At 42.0% G+C, this 23432-nt stretch overlaps 1 protein-coding gene across 1 annotated transcript; it reads left to right on the forward strand.

The window, feature by feature from the left end:
- Positions 1–2266: 2266 nt before the first annotated feature.
- Positions 2267–2763, forward strand: LOC128470612 (ribosomal protein S6 kinase beta-2-like). Its single transcript, XM_053452502.1, has 2 exons — positions 2267–2390; positions 2521–2763. Exons 1-2 carry the CDS (start codon positions 2295–2297, stop codon positions 2683–2685), a joined length of 261 nt encoding a protein of 86 aa, XP_053308477.1. The 5' UTR covers positions 2267–2294; the 3' UTR covers positions 2686–2763.
- The last annotated feature ends 20669 nt before the right edge of the window (positions 2764–23432 follow it).

Consider the following 23432-nt stretch of genomic DNA (forward strand, 5'->3'; position numbering starts at 1 on the left):
CATCCAAAGATCCAATGTCTACCCCTGAATCACACCTCTTTCCGCATACCCTATAAAGTCTTCAGGTGTAAAAGTCTTATTATGGTAGGAGGCATGTTTGCTACGTGCTTCCGTTATTTATATCTATATTAACCTTTGTGAATCTTTCAGGTCCTGCTGGCTACTGATTACATCAGTAACCAGAAGGTTGCTGTAAAAGTGGTGAGCAAAAGAGCTATGCTGAATCTTGGCTGGGAGAACATCATGTCGGAGCGTCGGGTTTTGGAGATCACAGCAGGCAGCTTCTTTCTCACCCATCCCGTCTCCACTTTCCAGACAGAGGTAACTGGGACTTTGCCGTCCGTCAGAATATTATCTATATTTGTATTCACTTATAAGGGATATGAGAAATCCATTTTGTATAATATATAATAAAATGTTTAGTAAATTAAGCAGCTGACTTCAGAATTCGAAAGCCATTTCCTCCAAGAAGGAAATGTTGAAGCAGTAAATTGAAACGGTAAATGCATTAAAATACGGACATGGCACCCTGTGGGGAGCAGTTATTAGAACCTTCTTTGTCTACATAGTAAATTTGCATTTATTTTCTATTTGTTCTAAAATAGGACCACCTCTGTTATGTCATGGAGTATTTAAGTGGAGGGACCCTGTATGACTATCTTGCAAATGCAGGCAGGCTTCAAACCGACACCACGAAGTAAGAATGATAAGTAAAAATTGAAGAGAGAGAGGGTAGATTTAAAGAGATTAGGGTATGAGGATAGACATTTATAGTAGATTTAAAGAGATTGGGGTATGAGGACAGACATTTATAGTATAGAAAAGGCAATTATTGTGATAGAAAAAGCACAAGGTTGGAATAATATCACACAGGGCTCTAGGAAGGGCAATGGTTTAAATTTTATCATTTGGGGTTAACTTTATGTTTATTCAACAGGTTCTTCGCGGCAGAGATTGTCTGCGGCCTGCAGTTCCTGCACAACAATGGTGTCATCCATCGGTAATGTACAGTGTGTTGTGTCCTGTCTCCTGCTAGTGTAGCTGTCTTTATCGCCATACATGTTATTTCTAATAATTCTTCCTTTCCATTCCATACCAGTTTTCCCTCATCCTTATGTTGACCTTCTTTATATTTCTTGGACAAAATATGTTTTTTGCTCTGATAACTGGTGTTTAATACCCAGGCACTGTCTCCATAGAAAGCCTTGGATTGTATTTTGGTATTTGATATGCTACTTTCATCATTAATGTAAAAACCCCACAGGCTCCTGCACTATTATGTACGGGGAAAAATAGAAAGCTGTTGTTTCTTCAAATGGGCCAACTTAGTCCATATTAGTCCCTCATCAGTGAAACTGCTTTTCTTTAACGAGCAAAACTATATAAATAACAGTAAGTGATTCTATTCACAGAGACCTGAAACCAGAAAATATTCTCCTGGACGGCGTCGGCCATATAAGAATAGCTGATTTTGGGCTGGCGCTAGAGAATATGTTTGGTGACATCAAAGCCATTGGAAATGCAGGAACAAATGGCTATATTGCACCAGAGGTGAGGATTTGCACATTTCTAAAAATATCTGTTTTATTTCTCTATTTGGACACTTTAATAATTAGACCAACTTCTACCTTTCTCTTGACAGATGTACAGAGGTGAATGCTACAACCGGGGAGTCGACTGGTGGGCATTTGGCGTCATCCTTTATCAAATGGCCACGGGATTATATCCCTTTTATTTTGATGATAATGATGATAACACCTTGATCAACTCAGTGCTCTACCAAACACCAGAGTACCCTGAGTGGCTTAGCGTTACCACCAAAGACATCTTACAATTGGTGAGTACAAGCAGATATTCTATGGGCTTTAGAATTCCCCTCGATATATAGCGCCAGCTTATTCCATTTTATGCCATGTAATATGAGACATTTTATGCAATACAATGAAATAAGTGGCATTCAAATAACATATTTTAGGTATAAGTATTGAAAATAATGGACACAATATGGGTAAAGATGCCTATCAACCTGATAGAGGTGGCAACACATGTAATCAGGTAATGTTAAAAAAAAAAATCAGATGGGATAAACAAAAATTATCACACACTGTGAATTAGTCAGACAATTTCAAGAGTAATTCTAAGGGACTACTTGTGTGTCTCTGCATGAAGACATTATATGTGCTGGATTATTCTGTTTCTTTATGTGGTCTTGTTGGCATAATAACATTTTATCTCTTGATTCCCCTTCTGTCTCTTTAAAGCTACTGAACAAATTCCCCACTTTTCGGGTGCAAATGGTGGCAAACATCAGATCATACGCCTTCTTTAACAGTATCAACTGGGAAGAGCTTGAGGCTGGGAGAGTAGCCCCACCATTTACCCTGGAAAGAGTAAGTATATAGAATATTCATTAGGGTAGGATCTGGATGTGTGGGAACTATGTAGATCACACATCTAGATCTTAAATAAAACTTGTGGGGTTTTTCCTAAATTCTCTTTTTAAATTCTGCTTTCTTTTAGCCATCTCTGGAGCATTTGAACAGGATTGCGGAGCAGAGCCCATCGATGCCATCAACGGACCCCCAAGAGCCGCCTCTGTCTTCAAAAGAACAAGAGATGTTCCGTGGCTTTACCTTTGTGAGCCCCATAGCGCTCACCGCTCTGCCCGCACCTGCTGCCCGCTGAGATTTCAACCAAGATGAACATCAACATGGTTGAACAATGGACAATTGATAACCACCAATAAATAAACATTCAATTTGTCATCAAGAGCAATATCTCTTCATGAGTCGGACAATAAGTTATCATAGCAGCCCACCCCAATCATCAGACAGAACTAAGCACAGGGTTACTTAGACAAAAGAGGGGACTGGGCAGGCAGGCAAGAAGTCTTCCCAGGAATCCCTCAGTGCCCCCCTCTCAAACTCAAACCTACCCCCATGTGTCCTCAGCCTCAAGGGGTTACCGTGATATATCTCCCCCTTCGCAAGGAGACTAACACAGGAGGAGACCCCAGACGGGTTGACTTCAAAGTTAGTCAGTACATCCAGTACCGCACCACCAGCACCAAATTGTTCTCCTAAACAAATTAATTATACAAGGTCAGCGCTCAACCTGCCAACCTCTGCCTCTCCCGGTGAATATACACGCTGCTAGGGAGATGTACCGACTGCCCCTTCTCCTGGGAGTTTACTTAGCCGCTGGGGAGTAATGCTGCCCACGTTCCCTCCCTGGTGCTCCTGCTGCCGCTGGGGAGATGGGCCCTCTGCCCTTTCTCCTTGACGTTGAGGACAGACGCCAGCAGTACTTTGCCCTGATACCAGCGCTTCGGCTGAGATTTCCCAATACACAGTCTCTGGGGCATACTGTTGAGTGAGGTCCGCTTCTCTGTATTGCCAAAGTCCAGGTCCTACTGGAGAATCTTCCGTAATAATCCTGGGCCGCCAAAGTCATAGCCCTGCTTTGCCTATAGGTGGTGCCGGCCCTGATTACTGTACTCGGTGGATGTAACTGAACATATATTGGGCTGACAGCGACACATACCAGGAACTGTAAATTCGTATCTAAAAGTAGAATGCGCGTGGAAAAAAAACAAAAACACACACAAAAAATTCTACGGCAAACTTTGACAAAGGCTGGTGGTAAATTGTCTGCATTTAAAGGGTTAAATTACCAGCATTTGAAATACCTTGGGGTATCTATTTTTCAAAAATATATGATTTAATGGGGTAAATTCAATTGGATGGCTTCAAAGATCTCCCAAATAGGACATGGGGCAGTATCACTGTACCCAGGCGATGTTGCGGAACATATATTGATTTGGTGTGGGACATATGTGGCATATAACCGGAGCTCTAAAGTAAAATATGTGAGAAAAAGAAACGCCAATAAAATACTACCATAAAGTTTGACAAAGCCTGGTGGTAGAATTAGTGCATGTTAAGTGTTAAAACACTAGCACTTGAAATACCCTGGGGTGTCTGCTTTTCAAACAAATATGGTTTTATGGGGTAAATTGAAGTGGCTGGCTACAAAGATGTCCCAAATCAGACATGGGGTAGAATTTTCAACATGTCAAAATTTCAAGTTGAAAAACTGAATTGCGCATGCTGAAAATGTGGCCTATTATCCCAGAAACGACCCCATAAATGGGTGATATCTCTATACTAAGGAGCTGTTGCTGAACACATATTGAGTTGTGGTTTGAAAGTGAAAAATATTAGAGTCGTTTAGAAAGGTTGTTTCATTGGTTTTTGCAGACGAGTAAAAGATTTTTTAAATAAAATGAGTCCCTTTTTTAAAAAAAAATCACCATATTTTATATTTTTTACAGCAAATTAGATGATAAAAATAATCGTACTAAAACGAGAAAGTAGAACATTACAGCTAAATATCAACACCACAAAAATGTTAAGACAGCCTTTGGCCCAAAGTATACCACAAGGTACTACAAAAGTGATACAAGAGGTCATTAAGGGTATAACCTCCCATAGTGCCCCTCAAATCTGTTGCTTCAGTTCCAGGAATTGCTCTATAGGCAACGTAGCGGTGTAGCAGGAGAGGGTAATCCGCAACAGCCGCTGGAATTCTGGTGCCACCTCCATGTTCCCGTAAAGGGGACTGAAGACTCCGTTAAATCGATCAATGCCGGTATAAAGAAAGCATCCCCCCACTGCTACCAAATGTAATGGGGAGACCTATACCCCAATTGGGTACACCCACCAAATCGTGCTTCCTTCTGCTGAGACAGTAACGGTTAACTACTTCAGCAATGGACTGGTGAGACAAAGCAGCATCATAATACAATTAAGCCGTGCTGGGACTGTGGCTAGCCAGAGTGTATCTACACAGTGCTAATATAGGTCCTGAGAAGGACAATCAGTTGTCATAGCAGCCCACCCCAATCAAAAGACAGAACTAATGTTGAGGTGGAAAACATGAACTGAGTTTATTTGGAACAGTACAGGCCAACAGAAGTCCTTAGCGACTCAGTTCCAGGAATCCATCAGTGTCCCCTCCCAAACTCAAACCAACCCCCATTTCTCCTCAGCCTCAGGGGGTTACTGTGACTATTCAGAGCACCTCTATGGGTTGACATTGCATTCCATAGAGGACAACTCACTATTAATCTCTGGTCCACCTTTTGGGTTACGTTTGGTGAAACTAATAAACATCAGTTTCTTTTCCAGTAGTTTCATCTGTCAATATGTGGTTAATCAACTATAACTACACCCATCTGTTTATTAACGCGTTGGTGTTTTGGTAACAATGTTTGGATCCTGTGTCATATGACCCTGTGTGCTCAGAACGTTACAAAACGTTGCAAAGTAATGAAGCTCTTTGATACCTTCTCCAAACAGTCATGAAACACCTACCATACGAGAAGACATTCAATCGATCTTGAAGTCTCTGCCGACTAACATAGATACGCCAGTATTGGAGAACAAAAGGCCATACTTCTCGTTCCACGATGAGATACATCTGTAGGTATCCACACAGATATTCAGCAGCTCACAGACAGGCTTGTTGATCTGGAAGCAGACAGGAGAAACTATTTGCAGTTGATGACATTAACTCTATGCAAATATATGAATTAAAGGCATCTGGATAATCAGAGGGAAAGATTTAACAATCTGCATATTAGGAGCCTACTCGGAAATCGGCCCAAATGACTAATCCTGGATCCTATATTTGCAAAGATTTTCAGCCATTCAACAGACTGAGACAATCTTTCAAAGAGTCTATTGCACTCTCAACCCAAAGGGTCTCTCTAATCATCTCCTTGTGTTGTGATACGCGAACTGCATTGCTACACCTTAAAGGATTATTTCCTTTAGAACATATTGATCTTTTAGCATACATCCAAGAGGGTCCACAAGAACTTGCAAGGTCTCTTTTGGCTTACTCTTGGCTTAATAATGTAGGTCCAATGAAAGCTGCCTACACGCCTTCCTTATTATTCAAAGTAGAGATGAATGGATAAGAGATGACATAGTGGGACGGTGTTCTCCGCATACCAGCCTTCTACAGCTGTACTGGGCTTACCCCTGATGGCACAGATAATGCCCCTATCATTAAACAGTTAGCCAATGTGCCTACAATCCTTTGCTCTGTCTACTCTGCTATAAGTGGCAATACTTTTTATAATAATACTTTTTTTAAAAATATATTTCTAATTCATTTCATGGTGACAATAATAACTAGTGGCATCGTCATTCACATAATGTTTGTTCTGTAAACCTATTAAGGCTTCCACGCTGTCGAAAGATGTGTTGAATTGTCTTAGTTGGAGCCAGAGCTGGTTGTGAAATAGATGTGACCAACCTAAACCACTGTGGAAAGAGTTCATTAGAGGAGATTGTCACCTGACTAGGGATGTCAGAAGATGTCAGGAGTCATTAAACATTTGCCAGGTGGCCAGTCCAGGTCTGGAAATATTGTTTGAACCGTATGAACCGTATGAAGTATGAACCGAGTTATCATCCATGGGCACTCTACTAGTGGGTTAGAATTACAGTTGTAAACGTCACGCAACCTATATGTTAGTCCTGAGTAATTGCTGTCATAGCATTAATCGCATGAAAAGTCCACAGCAAAGAGATACGTTTGGTGAAACTAATAAACATCAGTTTCTTTTCCAGTAGTTTCATCTGTCAATATGTGGTTAATCAACTATAACTACACCCATCTGTTTATTAACGCGTTGGTGTTTTGGTAACAATGTTTGGATCCTGTGTCATATGACCCTGTGTGTTCAGAATGTTACAAAATGTTGCAACATTCCCAAACAGTCTCTCTCCTCATCTCCTTGTGTTGTGAGACGCAAACAGCATTGCTACACCTTAAAGGATTATTTCCCTAAGAACATATTGATCTTTTAGCATACATCCAAGAGGGTCCACAGGAACTTGCAAGGTCTCTTTTGGCTTACTATTGAGCCCTAAAGCCACCGTTGTTAATGAGGTCAAGCTCCCCCTGAGTCCCTCTAGATACAAGTTACAGTACATTGATTAATAATGCAGGTCCAATGAGATACCTGGGCATGATAGGAGTGTGACTGCTATTAGCAATCACTCCTGGCACGCCAAGTCAGCCAGTACATGCTGGAATCTTGGTATGCCTTGGCATCATAGGAGTGTGATTGCTGTTAACAATCACATATACCGTATTTGCTCGATTATAAGAGGACTACCCACAATTTGAATATTAAGTTAGAAAAAAAAAGAAAAACCCTGAATATAAGACTAACCTATAAGAAAAAAGTTTTATTAGTAAATATTAATTCACATGTAAATAGGGCTGCAGCAACTAATCGATAATGAAAATTGTTGCCAACTAATTTCATTATTGATGAGTTGAATCGATTATAAGATGAGGGTTTTTTCAGAGCAAATGTTCTGAAAAATACCCCTCATGCTATAATCCGACCTCAAACAGAGGTCAGAAAATAACACTAAGATCCAGATCCGCCGCAGCACTGCAGTGGACCCGGATCCTTCTCTCAGACAGCCAGTGGGGGTGTCTGTGCGATGCGTGCAGACAACCTCCTCTACTGTTCTCCACTTCCACCGGGGCTTCTGTGATGGAGCACCAGCGTGACCTTCCAGCCAGGACAGCGGAGGTGGTCTGCGCGCATTGCGCAGCATTCGCCGGCTGCCAGCGCTGCGGGGGACCCGGATCATTCTCGCACAAGCAGCCAATACATGCTGAAAACTGGCTAGCTGCCCCCCTTTTGTATTGATGCTGCTAGCGTTATGGGGTCCCTGTGCAATGCCCCCCCATACCTACACATCCATGCTATCACACACACTCATTCACAAACATTAATTTACTCATTCAATCACAGATACTCAATAATTCCCTCAATCACCCCCTTATGTGAACTGTAGATCTCTCACAGACCCTCTGCCTTGCTCGCACTCTGTGCCCAGGGGAAGCAGGAACAGAGCAGGGTCATGTGACGCAACGTAAAGTCACATGACTCCACTGGGTTTCTGCTTCTCCTGGGTGACACAAGAGAGACGTGCGAGCAACACACAGGTAAGAGGCAGGGCCTCTGCGAATGTGATCCTGGGTGCCGCAGGCTTTTGCCCCGCATTTAAAACGGCTCGGCCACCTCAGTGTACGGCGGTTTAGTTTAGAATTTGGGCAGACTGGTAGGAAATTGCCCCCGGCCCAGACCACCCCTGTATATATAAATATTTATTACCAACCTGTTTTGTTATATTTCCTGCAATAAACAGAATTTTTTTGTCAGTACAAACATGTTATTATGTGGTTAACTTACATAACTAAATCTAAATTTACTTGCATCTATATATAAATTATTACATTATATATAATTATGATTGATATTTTCCTAAACACACAAAATGTATTACAGCTTTGAAAGGTTAACCTTTTTAGTTATTTTCACGCTTGAAACTTACTGTCCAGCCCCAGAATCCCTCTCTGAGGACAATGTGTGGAATTTTGTGTTATGAGAGTTCTGTTTTTGTAGTTAAAGCCAGATGTGAAACTTATTATGTGATCTTGAGTGCTGGGGCCAAGGGCAGGCTGGGGTAGGATGGGAATTGAGAACTTGAAAAGATTGTACTCCCTGAGAACAAAGCAAACAAATGTTGTGTGTTTGAAAGGGGTACATTTTCTATTCGAGAAAACCTGACAGTGTACTTATGCCATTGTTTCAGTTGATTTAACATTATTCTCCAATTATCCAGACAGGATTTAGTTCTATTACCCTACAGCTAATACCCACAGGACAGCAATTTTTTTCTCACAAATATTTTTTTTATATAATGTGTATTCTCTATATTGTTATCATAAAATAAAGACACAACATTTAACACTATGATCAAAAGACAACATGCACTGTGTAATTACATAGTTATAGATGCACTGGTGTTATCAAACCATTATAAACCCTTAAGTGTTTGGGCTGTTTTATACTACAAGACAACGGCAATTTTCATGGTTTTGCTATATGTTTCTTCGATACCTGTTTCCCTCTGTTTTATTTAGGAAAATCGTTTTCAGGACAAGTAGAACCATATTCATTACATTACATTTATTTACATAGCATCAGCAGGTTCCGTAGTGCTGTTACAATCAGGGGAATAAATTAAAATCACAAGCAATATCAAACTGGTACAAAAGGAGAAGAGGGCCATGTGCAAATGAAGGCCTGATTGAGAACTATGTGTGTTTGGCTGTTAGTATTGTATGTAGATTACCCACTTGTACGGTTTTAAATACCAGTGTGCTTCCTACTAAAAGGCAGTTCATGATTTTACCCTCAAGCATCTAGTCCTGGCTGATGTTTCTTGGGGGGAAGGCGATAGCGTTGGCTGATAATAGTAGCGGAGGAATCCGACTTAAGCAGATATACTCATTTGGGGTACCGAGACACAATGCAGGGCTAATCATGATGCCCCCAATATCTATACACTGCTATGACCCTCTCCAGTGCACTGAAGTGCCACCCCGGGCAAGAATATTCTCTTGCACCCTCTCCCCCATTCTTTTATATACTTGCCAATATTTGTAAAGTCTAGCAGGATCGGGCAGTGAATACCCTATACAGAGTATGGTGCAGAGCACTTATTTCTTCTGCAGGGGCAGCTGAGCCAAGTGTACATTGTGCATCACACTCAGGCAAAGAAAATAATTTCTCTGCCTCTTACTTTGTACAGCTTCTTCACTGTTCAGTGTCATGCTCCCAGCATGTCATGTACGCACCAACTTCCGGTCTTATACACTCTAAGACTATGAGAAAACATACCCTTGTCAGAAAATGTGACACAAACAGCAAAAAGCACACACTCAAAAGCTGACACACATACAGTTTAACACCATACAATGACACCCCAACACACACGGTTTTGAAAATACACTACACAGATAATGCAATATTCTTTCAAATATGCATATATTTTCACAGGATATTTTCTTCAAAGATTTCTATATTTCATATACAACTGGAATCCAGAATTTCATAAGATTTTTATGTCTCATTGTGTTTTATGCTTTATTGTATTCTGTGAAAACATAACTATACTAAAATAGTTCATGTACAATTCTTTACTAAATTGTAAATTGTAGATTCCAACTGGGTATAATGCCTTTCCCACTTGTAATGTTCTCGAAACAGTGCCCACTCACTTGGAAAAAAATAGATTATATGAGAAACAAAACTGCATTCTTGATCAATTGTGTTTGCAGTACAAAACAGGCTTACTGAAAGAAAAGGACAAGGGCTGAAGCGAAGACATTCTCACTTGTGTCACATAAAAAATAAGTTAACAAAATCAATCTGATTTCCACATATAGTCCATTAATACAGCAAAATACAATCACTCACCAATAAGCATATTGGCAGTAATTCCTTCATAGAATGATGCAGGGCCTAGAGCCCACAGCAGATTTGATAGCAGTGGAGTCCGCTTTGGAAGTAGTTGCTGCACACCCTGCACACATATACACACAGGGCCGGCCTTAGGGGTGTGCGACCTGTGTGGCCGCACAGGGCGCCATGGCAACAGGGGCGCCTGCCCGGGACTTAAATTAAAACATTGTTTGTTTGTTTTTTAACTTTATTTAAATCCTCCATGTTAAATAAAGTTTTTTTTTAACTTTAACATGGAGGATGTTAAATAAAGTTAAAACAACAAAAAAAAAAACCAATGCTTTCATTTAAGTCCCGGGCAGGGGCGCAGAGTGGTTGCTTGTGAAGTTTTCAGCAACCGCTCGGCGCCCCTCACTCTCCGTGACTCTGTCGCGGTGCCGGCGTTTCAGGTTGAGCACCGAAATACGATATCATATATTTGACATCGATATGCTTTAGACATCCCATTTAACTCTATAATAACATAAGGACTTGCCCTAGGAGCCAGATTGCACCCACAAGATTTGCCCCAGCACCCAGATTGCACCCACAAGATTTGCCCCAGCACCCAGATTGTACCCACAGGATTTGCCCAGACTGCGTCCCCACGACATACCCTTCTCCAGGCTCTCAGAGTCTCAGGTCTCCTCTTGATCCACTCCTCTCTTATTACCTGGTCCTCTTTATCTCAGCTCTCCCTTTGCTCTTTATCTCTTCTATCATTGCCCTTTGCCTTATTCCCATTTCTCTTCATTTCTCCCTTCTCTTTTATCCCCCTTCTCATTATTTCTCCTCTTTTTCTTTCTCTCTCCTTTCTGATTATCTCCTCCCTTTCTTTTCATCTCTTTTTGTTCTCTTTACCTTCCCATCTTTCTCTTTTCCTCTCATCCTCTTTCTTATTTCTCTTTACCTTTCTCTCTTCTTTATCACTCTTTATTGTTACCTCACCTTTTTTTCCTATTACTCTGCTTTCTTTATATTTCCCTTCCCCTCTATATAACCCCTCCTTTTTCTCTCTCTCCGCATTCTCCCTACTTCTCCTTTTTTCTCTTTCATCTCTTAACATTTTCTTTGATCCCCATTTTTCATTTTATCTCCTCTTTTTATCTCTTCCATTTCTCATTATCGCACCTCCACTGCACAAACTTACACACTCCAAGACCAACGCCAACACACAGTCACACATACTCACTAGCATCCACTTAAACATGCACATCCATGCTCACACACCCTTACACACACATGCTCACACTTTTACACATACATCCCCACACCCAAACATTTCCACACACATGCTCACACACACATATATATACACCTATGCTCACACACATACACATCCATGCTCACACATACACATCCATGCTCACACATACACATCCATGCTCACACATAGACACATCCACGCTCACACACAGACACATCCACGCTCACACACAGACACATCCACGCTCACACACAGACACATCCACGCTCACACACAGACACATCCATGCTCACACACAGACACGTTCACAAACACACACATACATACAAACATGCTCACAAATACTTATACACTTTCTCTCCTTCACCTTACCCTCTGCCTCCTTCCCTCACTCACACATATTGTGCAAGCAGCCTCACATTAATCATGGGGTCATGTGACTTCGCGTTACATGACCACACTCCATTCCTGGTTCCCTGGACTAGTCCAAAATTGTTCGGATCAGCCCTTTATGAAAATCCAGTGTAATGAATAGTGATTATACTAATTTATATATATATATATATATATATATATATATATATATATATATATATATATATATATATTACTAATAATACTGACAATAATAATATTACTAACAATATCAAGAAGAATATACACAATGTACTACAAATATATACCCATTTCTCATCTAATCCTTTCTCCATAATAGTGGATAATTAGGTAATGTTACACTACATATTTCTAAGTGCTTTCATTTTGTGAATTATCATTAGCGTTGTAGACCTCTGGATTGTGTTTTTGTACTCTTAACCTACAAGCATATCAACAATAACCTATTTTGAATAATTCAAAAACTTCATTTATATTAACTAATATTGCAAATATTAATAAAGCCTGTAGTTGGATAAGGCTTGTTCCTTCAACCTTACCCGCATACACTGCTTCAATTCTCACTCAGCAGGTGTCATCTGACATCAGAAAGCAGCTACAGGTATTTGCACATGTTTATACACACCCAGTGCCTTGCCTCCAACTGGCACTCTAACATTCAAGATATTCTAGGTGTTAGTGCATGGAAAGGTGAAGAGCTTAGACACAAAACACTATTGTTTAAACAACAGGACAAATAATGACTTTATGAGTTGCAACCATCTGGTCCTTAAAGAAAATCAGGCACTTTCCCAAATCCTTCAGTTTATATCACTGATTCATTATGGTAAACTTTCTAATTGTTGAGTGAGGAGAAAAGACATAAAAAGGCAAACCAAATATTTATGAAAACATATTTCAGAAATGCTAATGTCTCTAAACAGTTATCTTTCTCTATGTATGCTGGGTTATTATAACGATACATGATATTTAGAACGTGTGTATTCGCAATTATGTAGTCTTCATAGTTTAAAGCTAACTGGACAAGAAATCTGCCCTAGGGCTGTAAAAGAAGTCCACATTTGTTCCAGTAGGAGTTACCACAATATCAGTGACGTCTCATATTTAGGGGGGGCACATGGGGGGACAGGGACCAAAGTAGGGGGGCCGGACAATTATAAAATGCTACATATACACATATATCGGTGTGTGTGTGTGTGTATATATGCGTTAGACATGCATTTTTAACTACATACCGTATTGGCTCGAATATAGGCCGCACTTCCCTCCCCCCACTTTAAGTCTTTAAAGTGGGGGTGCGGCCTATATTCGGGGTCTAGTGCCCGACGCCCGGGACATGCAGTTCCGGGCACCGGGCAGGCAGCAGGGTTAGGATACAGATCCCCCGCAGCGGTGCAGGGGACCTGCATCCTATCCTACTCTCTGATACGCTAAGACAGCCTCCCCTGCCAGCACTTCCCACGAAGGGGAGGGCCGGCACGGGAGGTTGTCCAAGCGCATCGTGCAGACGTTCACCGGCAGCAGCGATGCGCGTAAACAGCCTCCGCTGCCGGCACGTCTGCACGATGTGCTTTAACAATCTCCCTTGCCGGGAATTCCCACGGGGGGAGCCCCGGCAAGGGAGATTGTTAAAGCACATCGTGCAGACGTGCCGGCAGCGGAGGTTGTTTACGCGCTGCGCCGCAGCGGGTGACCATCCGCACGATGAGTTTTACCTCTGCCCCCAAGACTTACCAGAGCAGACTCCCGGGTGTCTTGCGGGGCCGGCGGGGGACACCTACGCAATACACGTATACAACTTCCGGTGCCGGCACATCCGCTGAGTGCCGGCACCGGAAGTTGTATATGCGTATTGCGTAGATGTCCCCCGCCGGCCCCGCAAGACACCCGGGAGTCTGCTCTGGTAAATCGGGGGGGGGGCAGAGTGGCAGCATATCTCGGGGGGGAGGAGGAGGAGGACAGTGGCAGCATATCTCGGGGGGGAGGAGGAGGACAGTAGCAGCATATCTCGGGGGGGACAGAGTGGCAGCATATCTCGGGGGGGACAGAGTGGCAGCATATCTCGGGGGGAGGACAGAGTGACAGCATATCTCGGGGGGGAGACAGAGTGCCAGCATGTCTATAAAAAAAAAAAATTCTTTAAAAAAGCACCAAACTTTTAGGGTGCGGCCTATATCCGAGCCAATACGGTAATATGTACTTACCTGTTTGAAGTAAAGACCATCATTGAAATATGATTTCAAAAGAAACAGCTGACCCTGCTGCCAATATATATTAATATTAGCCCTTGCTGCATATATATATAAATATTAGATCCTGCTACCAATATCTATAAATATTAGACCCTGTTGCCAATATATTTTATATTGAAGAAATTGGACCCCAGAAAAGCATTTCCTTGGGCCCCTCTCCACGCTCCCTAGCATGCAATCAATCCCTCCACTACCACACTAAGAAAAAAATATTGGCCGCACTGACCGCAGATTAGGGGAAGACTGTGAGATTGAGGGAGTGCAGTCTTCCCTCATTCTGACCCTACCGTTGCATTGAGAGGTCCTCTCCCCCGTAATCATCCCCAGAGTCCCTTTGTCCCCTCATTCACTAAGCCACACCTCTCTTTTACTTACTCTCTGTACTTTAGGTATAGATCATATAAACAACACATGTAAACAGCACTTGCATGTATAGATCAACCAAATAAGGCAAGTATGGAAACATAGCATTTCGGATATAGATCAACAGAATAACACAAAAACCCAATTTTGCAGGTATATATAATTCACATAAGAACTCAGCATGAGGAATAGATAAAACTGCTTGAATTACAGGCATAGATCACAGGTTGCAGAGCCCAAAGGCCAGCCTTGGTGTCCACATTGCCATCATAGAACCTGACCAGCACCCAAATTACACACATAGGACTTGCCAGCCCAGCAAGAGCCAACTTTGTCCCCAAAAAGCCCAGCCTATGACATTTTTGTCCCCAAACAGCCCAGTGTACTATATCTTTGTCCCATAAACACCCTGCTTTTGCCATCTTTGCATTTCCACAGATCAATTATAGATCTATGATGCACACAAACACTCACCAATTCACAATTGTATTCACATAATTCATTCAATTATTTATTCTCTCACTTTCACACAACTCGTTTACACATATCAATTAATGCATTTTCACAAATTCATTAATTCTCTCACTCATTCACACAATTCATCCACACATTAATTCTTTAATACTATTACTCATTCACGCAATTCATCCACACAATAATTCGTTAATTCTGTCACTCATTTACAGAATTCATTCACACATTAATTCATTCACTCATTTTCACTCTGTATTTATTTCAATATTCTTACTACCCCTTTTTCTCACTATCTACCCCCTCTCCCCCCTTCTCACTATCTGACACCACTGCACAACTCCACTAACTCCTGTGGAATACAGACATTTATAATTTTTATGAACTCTACTGTTCTAATAACTGTGGTCTGCATGTGCAAAGTCCTCCCCTTTTTAAACATTTATGTCAATGAATATACCGTATTTGCTCGATTATAAGACGACCCTGATTATAAGACGACCCCCCAAATCTTAATATTAATTTAGGAAAAAAAGAAAAAGCCTGAATATAAGACGACCCTATAGGAAAAAAGTTTTACCAGTAAGTGTTAATTCATTTAAACACTTTTTTAATAAAAGGTATGCTTGAGAAAAATATTTTGGTTTTATTTCCTTCTATTTTCCAACCTGCCCCCCAGTTATGCACATCTGCCCCAGAAGTGCCTTATACCCCCTATATGCCACTGTGCCCCATGATATGCCTTTTAACCCTCTAAATGCCACAGTGCCCCATGATATGCCTTTTAACCCTATATGCCACTGTGCCCCATGATATGCCTTTTAACCCTATCTGGCACTTAGAGGGTTAAAAGGCATATTATGGGGAAGAGTGGCATATAGGGAGGTTTAAGGCATTTCAGGAGGCAGAGTGGCATTAAAGGGGTTAAAAGGCATTTCAAAGAGCACTCTGCCTCCAGAAATGCCTTACACCCCCCATTTAACACTCCCCCTCCCTCCTCCAAACTTACCGGTGCTTCTGAGTTGGGGGGGGCGCATAACACAGGAGGGTCCAGGTCCCCTGCATCTGAGCCCCAGGTGCTTAGTCCGGGCAGCATGTAGAGCTCCACGCGAATCGCGTAGAGCTCTACACGCTGCCCGGACTAAGCACCGGGGACTCAGAAGCACCGGTAAGTTGGAGGGGCATAACACAGGAGGATGCAGGTCCCCTGCATCCTCCTGTGTTATGCCCCCCTCCCCTCCATCTTACCGGTGCTTCTGAGTCCCCAGTGCTTAGTCCGGGCAGCGTGTAGAGCTCTACGCGATTGTATCGTGTAGAGCTCTACGCGATTATATTGCGTAGAGCTCTACACGCAGCCCGGACTAAGCACCGGGGACTCAGATGCACCGGTAAGTTGGAGGGGGCATAACACAGGAGGATGCAGGTCCCCTGCATCCTCCTGTGTTATGCCCCACCCCCTCCAGCTTACCGGTGCTTCTGAGTCCCCAGTGCTTAGTCCGGGCAGCGTGTAGAGCTCTACGCGATTGTATCGTGTAGAGCTCTACACGCAGCCCGGACTAAGCACCGGGGACTCAGATGCACCGGTAAGTTGGGTCGGGGGTTAACACAGGAGGATCCAGGTCCCCTGCATCTGGGTCCCCAGTGCTTAGTCCGGGAAGCGTGTAGAGCTCTACACGATTGTATCGCGTAGAGCTCTACACGCAGCCCGGACTAAGCACCGGGGACTCAGAAGCACCGGTAAGTGGGGGGGAGGGGGTTAACACAGGAGGATCCAGGTCCTCTGCATCGCTGCAGGGGATCTGGATCTTAGTATCATAATCAGACCTATTTGAGGTCTGATTATAAGACGACCCTGATTATAAGACGAGGGGTATTTTTCAGAGCATTTGCTCTGGAAAAAACCTCGTCTTATAATCGAGCAAATACGGTATGTCAATTTTCTTCCTATGTGACAACATGATGACTCAATGCAGCACATACCGACACATATTAATAGTTGGGGTTATGTAATCATGTAAACACAAAACTGTGTTACTCAAACAGAACTCAGCTGAACACATTTAATAATTTCAAGGGTTGTATGCTACTTACCTTTCTAGGTGTAAACATGATAGTTCAATGGTCTGTGAATGTGCATCTATAGCAAACTGTATGATTGATAACGCTAATTAAAATGCACAGTCCTAATAATCCCAGCAAAAAGTCAATGATTTGGTCAAAATGTTTGCTATTTATAAGTCTTCATGAAGTATTTAAGGTGAACCAAACATTTGTCAGTTACCGTTAGGGTGGAATAAATAGGACTGCTGATATTTATTTTGTTGTATTTCAGTATACATAGTACAATTATTCGACTCATAACAATGTAGTCTTAAACAACATGCCATAGTTTCCATATACAGAAAAAGTAAAATCTCAGTAAATGTTATCAGTCGTACCACAATCATTCCATTCTAGTTTAACATGTTGGTTCTAAGTGTCTATTATTTGTGTCTAGGTGGAGAAGGACCCATGGGAAGGTAAGTAGATCCCAATTACTGGTGACTTTTTTTCTTTCTTTAGTTCCTTTTTTGTTATTCAATTTTATAGATTTTAGCCTCAGTGATTAATATACCCAGTAGTAATATTAGTATTCTTTTACAACACACCTTTTGCGCTCAAGGTTTATCAAGCGGAACCATTTCCAGTCATGTGAAAAAGATTATTACACCCTCTTTGAATTCTTTGGTTTTACATATCAGCATACCTGGGAACTTCTCGGCTCCAGCTACCCGGAGCCTTCCCTTGCGGGACGTGGCCAGGACTGCGCGCTGATGTTGGTGGGCGGTCCCGCTGACATCGGGGGAGTTCCCGACGTCAGCGGGAAACACCCCCATTTAAAGGAAAAAATAGGCAGGGAGCAGGGCGTGTCAAGACCCCGTTCCCGCGACCCGGAGGATTCAGGTCTGACCTTGGGGTGAATTCGCTGCGACATCTACTCCTGAGAAAATTGGCAACGCTCTTGAATGTTTTCCACTTTAATAATATTTCTCACTGTAGAATGATAGACTTTACATTGTTTGGAAATGGCCAGATTGATGGGCAGCGACAATTACTTTCTTTGCTGGTGTCTTCTTTGTATTGTGTTAACACACACCTGAATGCTCAAGAGTAGCAAATGGCTAAAACTCCAGCTTTTATAGAGGTGGTGAAATTAGCTGATGATCAATAAATCAAGGGCATTTGATTAGCAGCGAAAATATGTAAACATATGGGTGCTGGTAAGCGCAGTGAAGGTGTATGTAACAATTGCTAACAACCAATTGTAAGAGCTCCACAGTTGTCTTACTATAAAAGATTAACCAGCAGAAAAAAAAACTAAAGAACAAAGAATTATAGTGTATTAATTAATCCAATAAATGTGGAAAAGGCGTGAACAAACAGAGTCATCTCCAAGGTTTCCTGTATATGCATCTGCTTTCAGTAGGGGGTTGCTATTGTAGTGTAGAGGACTGCACTGGGAAGCGGGTCCTGCGGGAACCACCAAAAAACAGGCAGTCTTTCTGGTGCTACAGGCGGGAGCAGACGGTCAGACGATGCACATGCGGGTCCCGGTAATCTCGCGCAGTATCACAATGTTGCTCCCTCACAGTGTTCCGCCCAGGAACCCAGCTGAGTCACGTGATTTTACGTCACTTGTGATTGACCACATATGTGGCGGGAGCGGGCGGGATTGAACACACACATTGCGGGAGTGGGCGTTAATGGTCACAGGAGCGGGATCAAAAAACAGTCCCGCGCAGGGCTCTATTGTAGTCTTTAGGGAAGATGGTAAACACTGGCGGTTCCCTGACTTCTTATCGTCAAAGGGAGGCAAAATAAGGGGGAGGTTATACAAAAATATACCTTTAACCCCTTAATGACACATGTAAGGGCTCAAAATGCATTGTTTTCAATGGGTATAGGTACCGCCTATTGTCTTAAGGGGTTAATAAATAAGTAAAATATCCATGCTTACATTAAAAAGTAGATCTGAAGTCCCAAAAATATGTTCTTTTCGTCCTGGAGGAAGATATCTACACTTTCAGGACTTCAGATCTGAATTTTAACGTAAGCGTGGATATTTTACTTATAACCCGCCCCCCCTCCTTATATTTTGTCTCCCCTTTGACATTGACCAGCAATCGGATCTTGAAAGATCTCCATAAAGATCTCCATAAAGTACATTTATATTTACTAAAATGTGACAGACGCATTTATTTCAGCATAACACGTTGAATGTGTACTTGTGTTTGTGTGAACATTGCATGTTTACTTGTGTGTGTGTGTGTGAGGATGGATGTGTAATTGTATAAGGGAGGTGAGATGGAGTGTGTGTTAGTGAGTATAAGTAAGTGTGTATAATTTGTGCAAGTGTGTTTACATATGTTGTATGTCGGAAGGCGGGCAAGGGGCAAAGAAGGCACAGACCAGCTGTTGAAGTTGGAGGTCCCGGGGCAATTTTTTTGCACCAGTGGCCTTTGGTTTCTAGTTATGCCCTTGGGTGTGTGGGTTGACTATGTAACAGAACCTATCTCTTAATTAGTAAAATTATTTAGACCAGACATTTTAGTAAGCAAAAAACAATACACGAACATGCAAAAAGATACAATCTTAGGATGTTGAACTCTCCATATATCATAGATAATTTCTTTTGCTAGGAAATCTATATCTGAAGCTGTGTTTTGTAATTTGTAAATTTAATGTGGCATTCTTAGGAAAGCTTTTACCTAAGTAGAAATCAGTGACACAATAAAAATCCTCCCTCCCCAGAAAAAAAACTAAATAGTTTTCGCAACTTGATCCACTCCAATAACCAAGAGAATAACCAGAGTATTTAATAATCTTAATGGAGTCTGGTTCGGTGCATATAGATTTACTAGAGTATAAATTACTTCAAGCTTTCATATAATTATCTGGTAGCAACCATTTTCATCATTCATCATAGATACGTTCAAATTTAACTCTTTTTCTTCTTTCCCAACAGACTGGCACAAAATATTATTTGCTCAAATTATCTGATTGGATCTCCTGTACAAAGCTGGTATCAACTTGATTGTGCACAAACATATTGTAGAATATATCTGTGTCAATAGGGTATGATAATCTGTGTTTATTAGCTTTCCAGTACCTACCTTTTCCATCTGGTATGTAATGCTCTATAAATGCATTTAAAAGAACAGCTTTCACGGTTCTTAAAATTACCTGAATTTAAGATTTTCTTCTACATTGGAGCTTTGTAACGGCCTTTTGCATGTTACTTATGTAAACATGTTTGCTTTTGTGAACAGAGGAAGAGGGAGAGTCTAGTGTGAAAAAGTATATATTTACTCAGGTGCAAGAATAGGCCATTAAAAGAAACATGTTTTTATGTCTAAAAAACAAAACAGAACTTGTTATGAAGTAGAATACATTACACAATGAAACTTTATGGTCTCAGACGGCTGTTTGTCTGGGACCTTCCTGTACAGCTGTAAATTCCACAGAAAAATGCTTTTTTCTGCTTTTGATTTAGATCAGCTGGGTATTTTAGTGTGTGTGTGTGGGGGGGGGTTAAATAGGAAATAGCAGACATGTTTGTGAAATTTGTGTATGAAATGTTTGGGTCTGACATGAAAATGTATGGACACCTGTTGTGGACCTGTCTGTGGATAGAATAATAGTTATTTTTGGGTAGGGGTGCAAAAGGCAAACACAACCAATAAAATTAGTTTTTAAAAAAAAAGTTTTTGGCTACATATTTTCACTAATCATAGGCTGACAGAAATCTTTGCTCCTATATGTAAAAGCACATCAAAATAGTGATTTTACATTTCTTCTTTTGAACTACTAAACTGTAATAGGCTTCCATACAAAGACGTCATATCTCAGAAGCTAGCAAAAACCATATCAACGATGATGACACAACTCAACAGAAGCACACTATCACATGCATTAACTGAATGTTTTGATGATTACTTTGTATTCTTAACCAGCACTAAGAAACAGAAACTCAATATCTCTCGATGATCACAAAACGTCATGGCTGGCATGTTAAGCTGTAGATAATCTTTAGATAACCACAATCATTCCGCATACAGCATTAGTCACATATATCTATTCTGTCATGCAGATGAAACTTTTATCGAGTAACTTCTATTTGCCATAGGGGTAAAGACTTATCAGGGATACCAGCAGTAAGGGAAATCCCATGTTGTAAAGTGGCCCACCAAAGCACAGCCGAGGAAGGGATGATGAGAATGGCAGAGGGGCAGATGTTCCCTTGCCGCTCTTATTTATTAATTATTATATATTATATATTATTTATATAACCATCAGGGTGCCTAAAGCAGCAATGGCTCAGCAACATTTACACAATAACAAGCTCTTTTTCATTTAGCAAAATAAAAAAAGTGCTTCATAAGTCATAGGCCTTAAATGAAATGCTTCATCTCACCTCACCTGCATATGGTGCATCGACCTGCTGGTGCTATTTTAGTATAATAGCCATTCTGTTATAAGAGGGTAGTCTGTCATGACTCTTCCCATTAGAGGTAGTAAAGATTCCAAAAGCACAGTAGATTAAATGCCTATAATACTACATGCAGCATTTTCAAATGTATTCATCGAACAGTCTTCAATAAGGTATGATTTATGATGGGCTGGAACGTAAGAACTATTCAGGAAGATTAGGAGGATTACAGATCTCTGACCAGACCTTACCTAGAGTTTTTTTACCCCAACTCCACAAGTATGCTGACTTTTTGGAGACAATTCAGAGGGTACTGAAATGGTGAATGGCTTCCAAGCTAAAAAATGAGACAGGGTCTTTGAAAATCTTCCCACTGAAAGCACACTTTACATTTCGGAGAGTTATTCATCTTGAGGGGATGCAGAACATCACAGGCCCTGCAAGCATCTCCGACTGACCAGTGTCATATATAAAGGCATGGAACAGCATGGGCTTAGGAACCCCTAAAACTCTGGGGGGCTGCATTTTTCCCCATCAGATACCCCCTTCTTTCTCCCCATCAGATACTGTGATGGCCCTGGGTTAATAAGTGCCGTCCCTAAACAGTTATTATGACCATCCGGGGTTAAATAACTTTAGTATTACTGTTTGAGTGGTGTATGTCATTCCTATATATGTGCTGTGTATTGTCTATGCTCCGTTCTCCTTCCGGTCCTATCCATCCATGTATCACCTGCCCTGCCCACGGACTTCGGCTCTCGTAGCCCAGACAACCCCCCGCAGAGACCGGGGATCCGTGGTCGCCGGGGCCGCTAGAAGAAGCGTAGAACAGCTAGCACGGCTATCGTACACACGCCGGCTACCCTGCGGTCCGTCCCAGGGAAACTTCGAACTGCTGTCCATCGGTACCCCCGCCGCTCCTTCGGGATCACCCCGAGAATGACGGCTAAAGTCATACGGACATTGCGGGGCTCAGTGGCCTAAGTGTGGTGCCGGACTGTCTGGGCAGGGCGGGAAGATGTGTGCATGATTTATGGTCTTTTCCTCACCTAACCTGTATATAAGCCTGTGTGTTTTCCCCAATAAAGTCAAGGGCCCGCTGGATTACTGGTTGTCCTTTTCAGGACAACTACGGCACTGTATTCAGCTATGCCTCAGCGGGCTGTGTTGCCGTGAAGCTCAGGTCACAGGACCAGCTTGTGAGCCGTGCTCCACTAGTGTCGGCTGGCATTGGAAGCACTTAACCATTTAGATCCTGGCAGGAAGCATCACAGAACCGACGGTGTACCCAGCCGTGCCCGTCACAGATACCTCTTTCCTCACTATCCCCTACCCCACTTTCTCCCCATCTCTTTTTTTTTTTGCAGACAAATACAATAATATATAACTTAAAACCTGGTACAAATAATGTACGTTTAATACCTTAAATATAGGAAAAAAACTGCTAATCTTTGTCGCATAAACATTTTTTTAAATATTAAAAAACTGGACCCCAGGAAAGCGTTTCCTTGGGCCCCGCTCCACGCTCCCTAGCGTGCAAGCACTCCTTCCTCTACCACACCAAAAAAAAAAAGTTAGTGCAGTCCTTCCTCCTTCTGACCGTGACTTTAAGTGGTCTTCTCCCCCACAATCATCCCCAGAGTCCCTTGTCCTCTCATTCAATAAGCCACACTTCTCTTTTACTTACTCCCTGTAGTTCAGGTATAGATCAAATCAGGGCTGGTGCAAGGATTTTTGTCACCCTAGGCAAAACATAATTTTACCACCCCTGGCTCAACTCCCACAAGCCCTCCCCTTTTATTAATGCTTGTTATGCTGGGCCGCCCCCAACCAACTCTCAGCAAACAGCAGCTCAGCATGAGCCACCCCCCTCCCACCAACATCTATGCG

Source organism: Spea bombifrons, chromosome 12 (genome assembly GCF_027358695.1).
Source record: "Spea bombifrons isolate aSpeBom1 chromosome 12, aSpeBom1.2.pri, whole genome shotgun sequence".
NCBI lineage: Eukaryota > Metazoa > Chordata > Amphibia > Anura > Pelobatidae > Spea > Spea bombifrons.

Coding starts and splice junctions, on each gene's coding strand:
- LOC128470612 (XM_053452502.1), top strand. CDS start 2,295: ATGGTGGCAAACATCAGATCATACGCCTTCTTTAACAGTATCAACTGG. Junction 2,391..2,520: donor CACCATTTACCCTGGAAAGA/GTAAGTATATAG, acceptor GCTTTCTTTTAG/CCATCTCTGGAGCATTTGAA.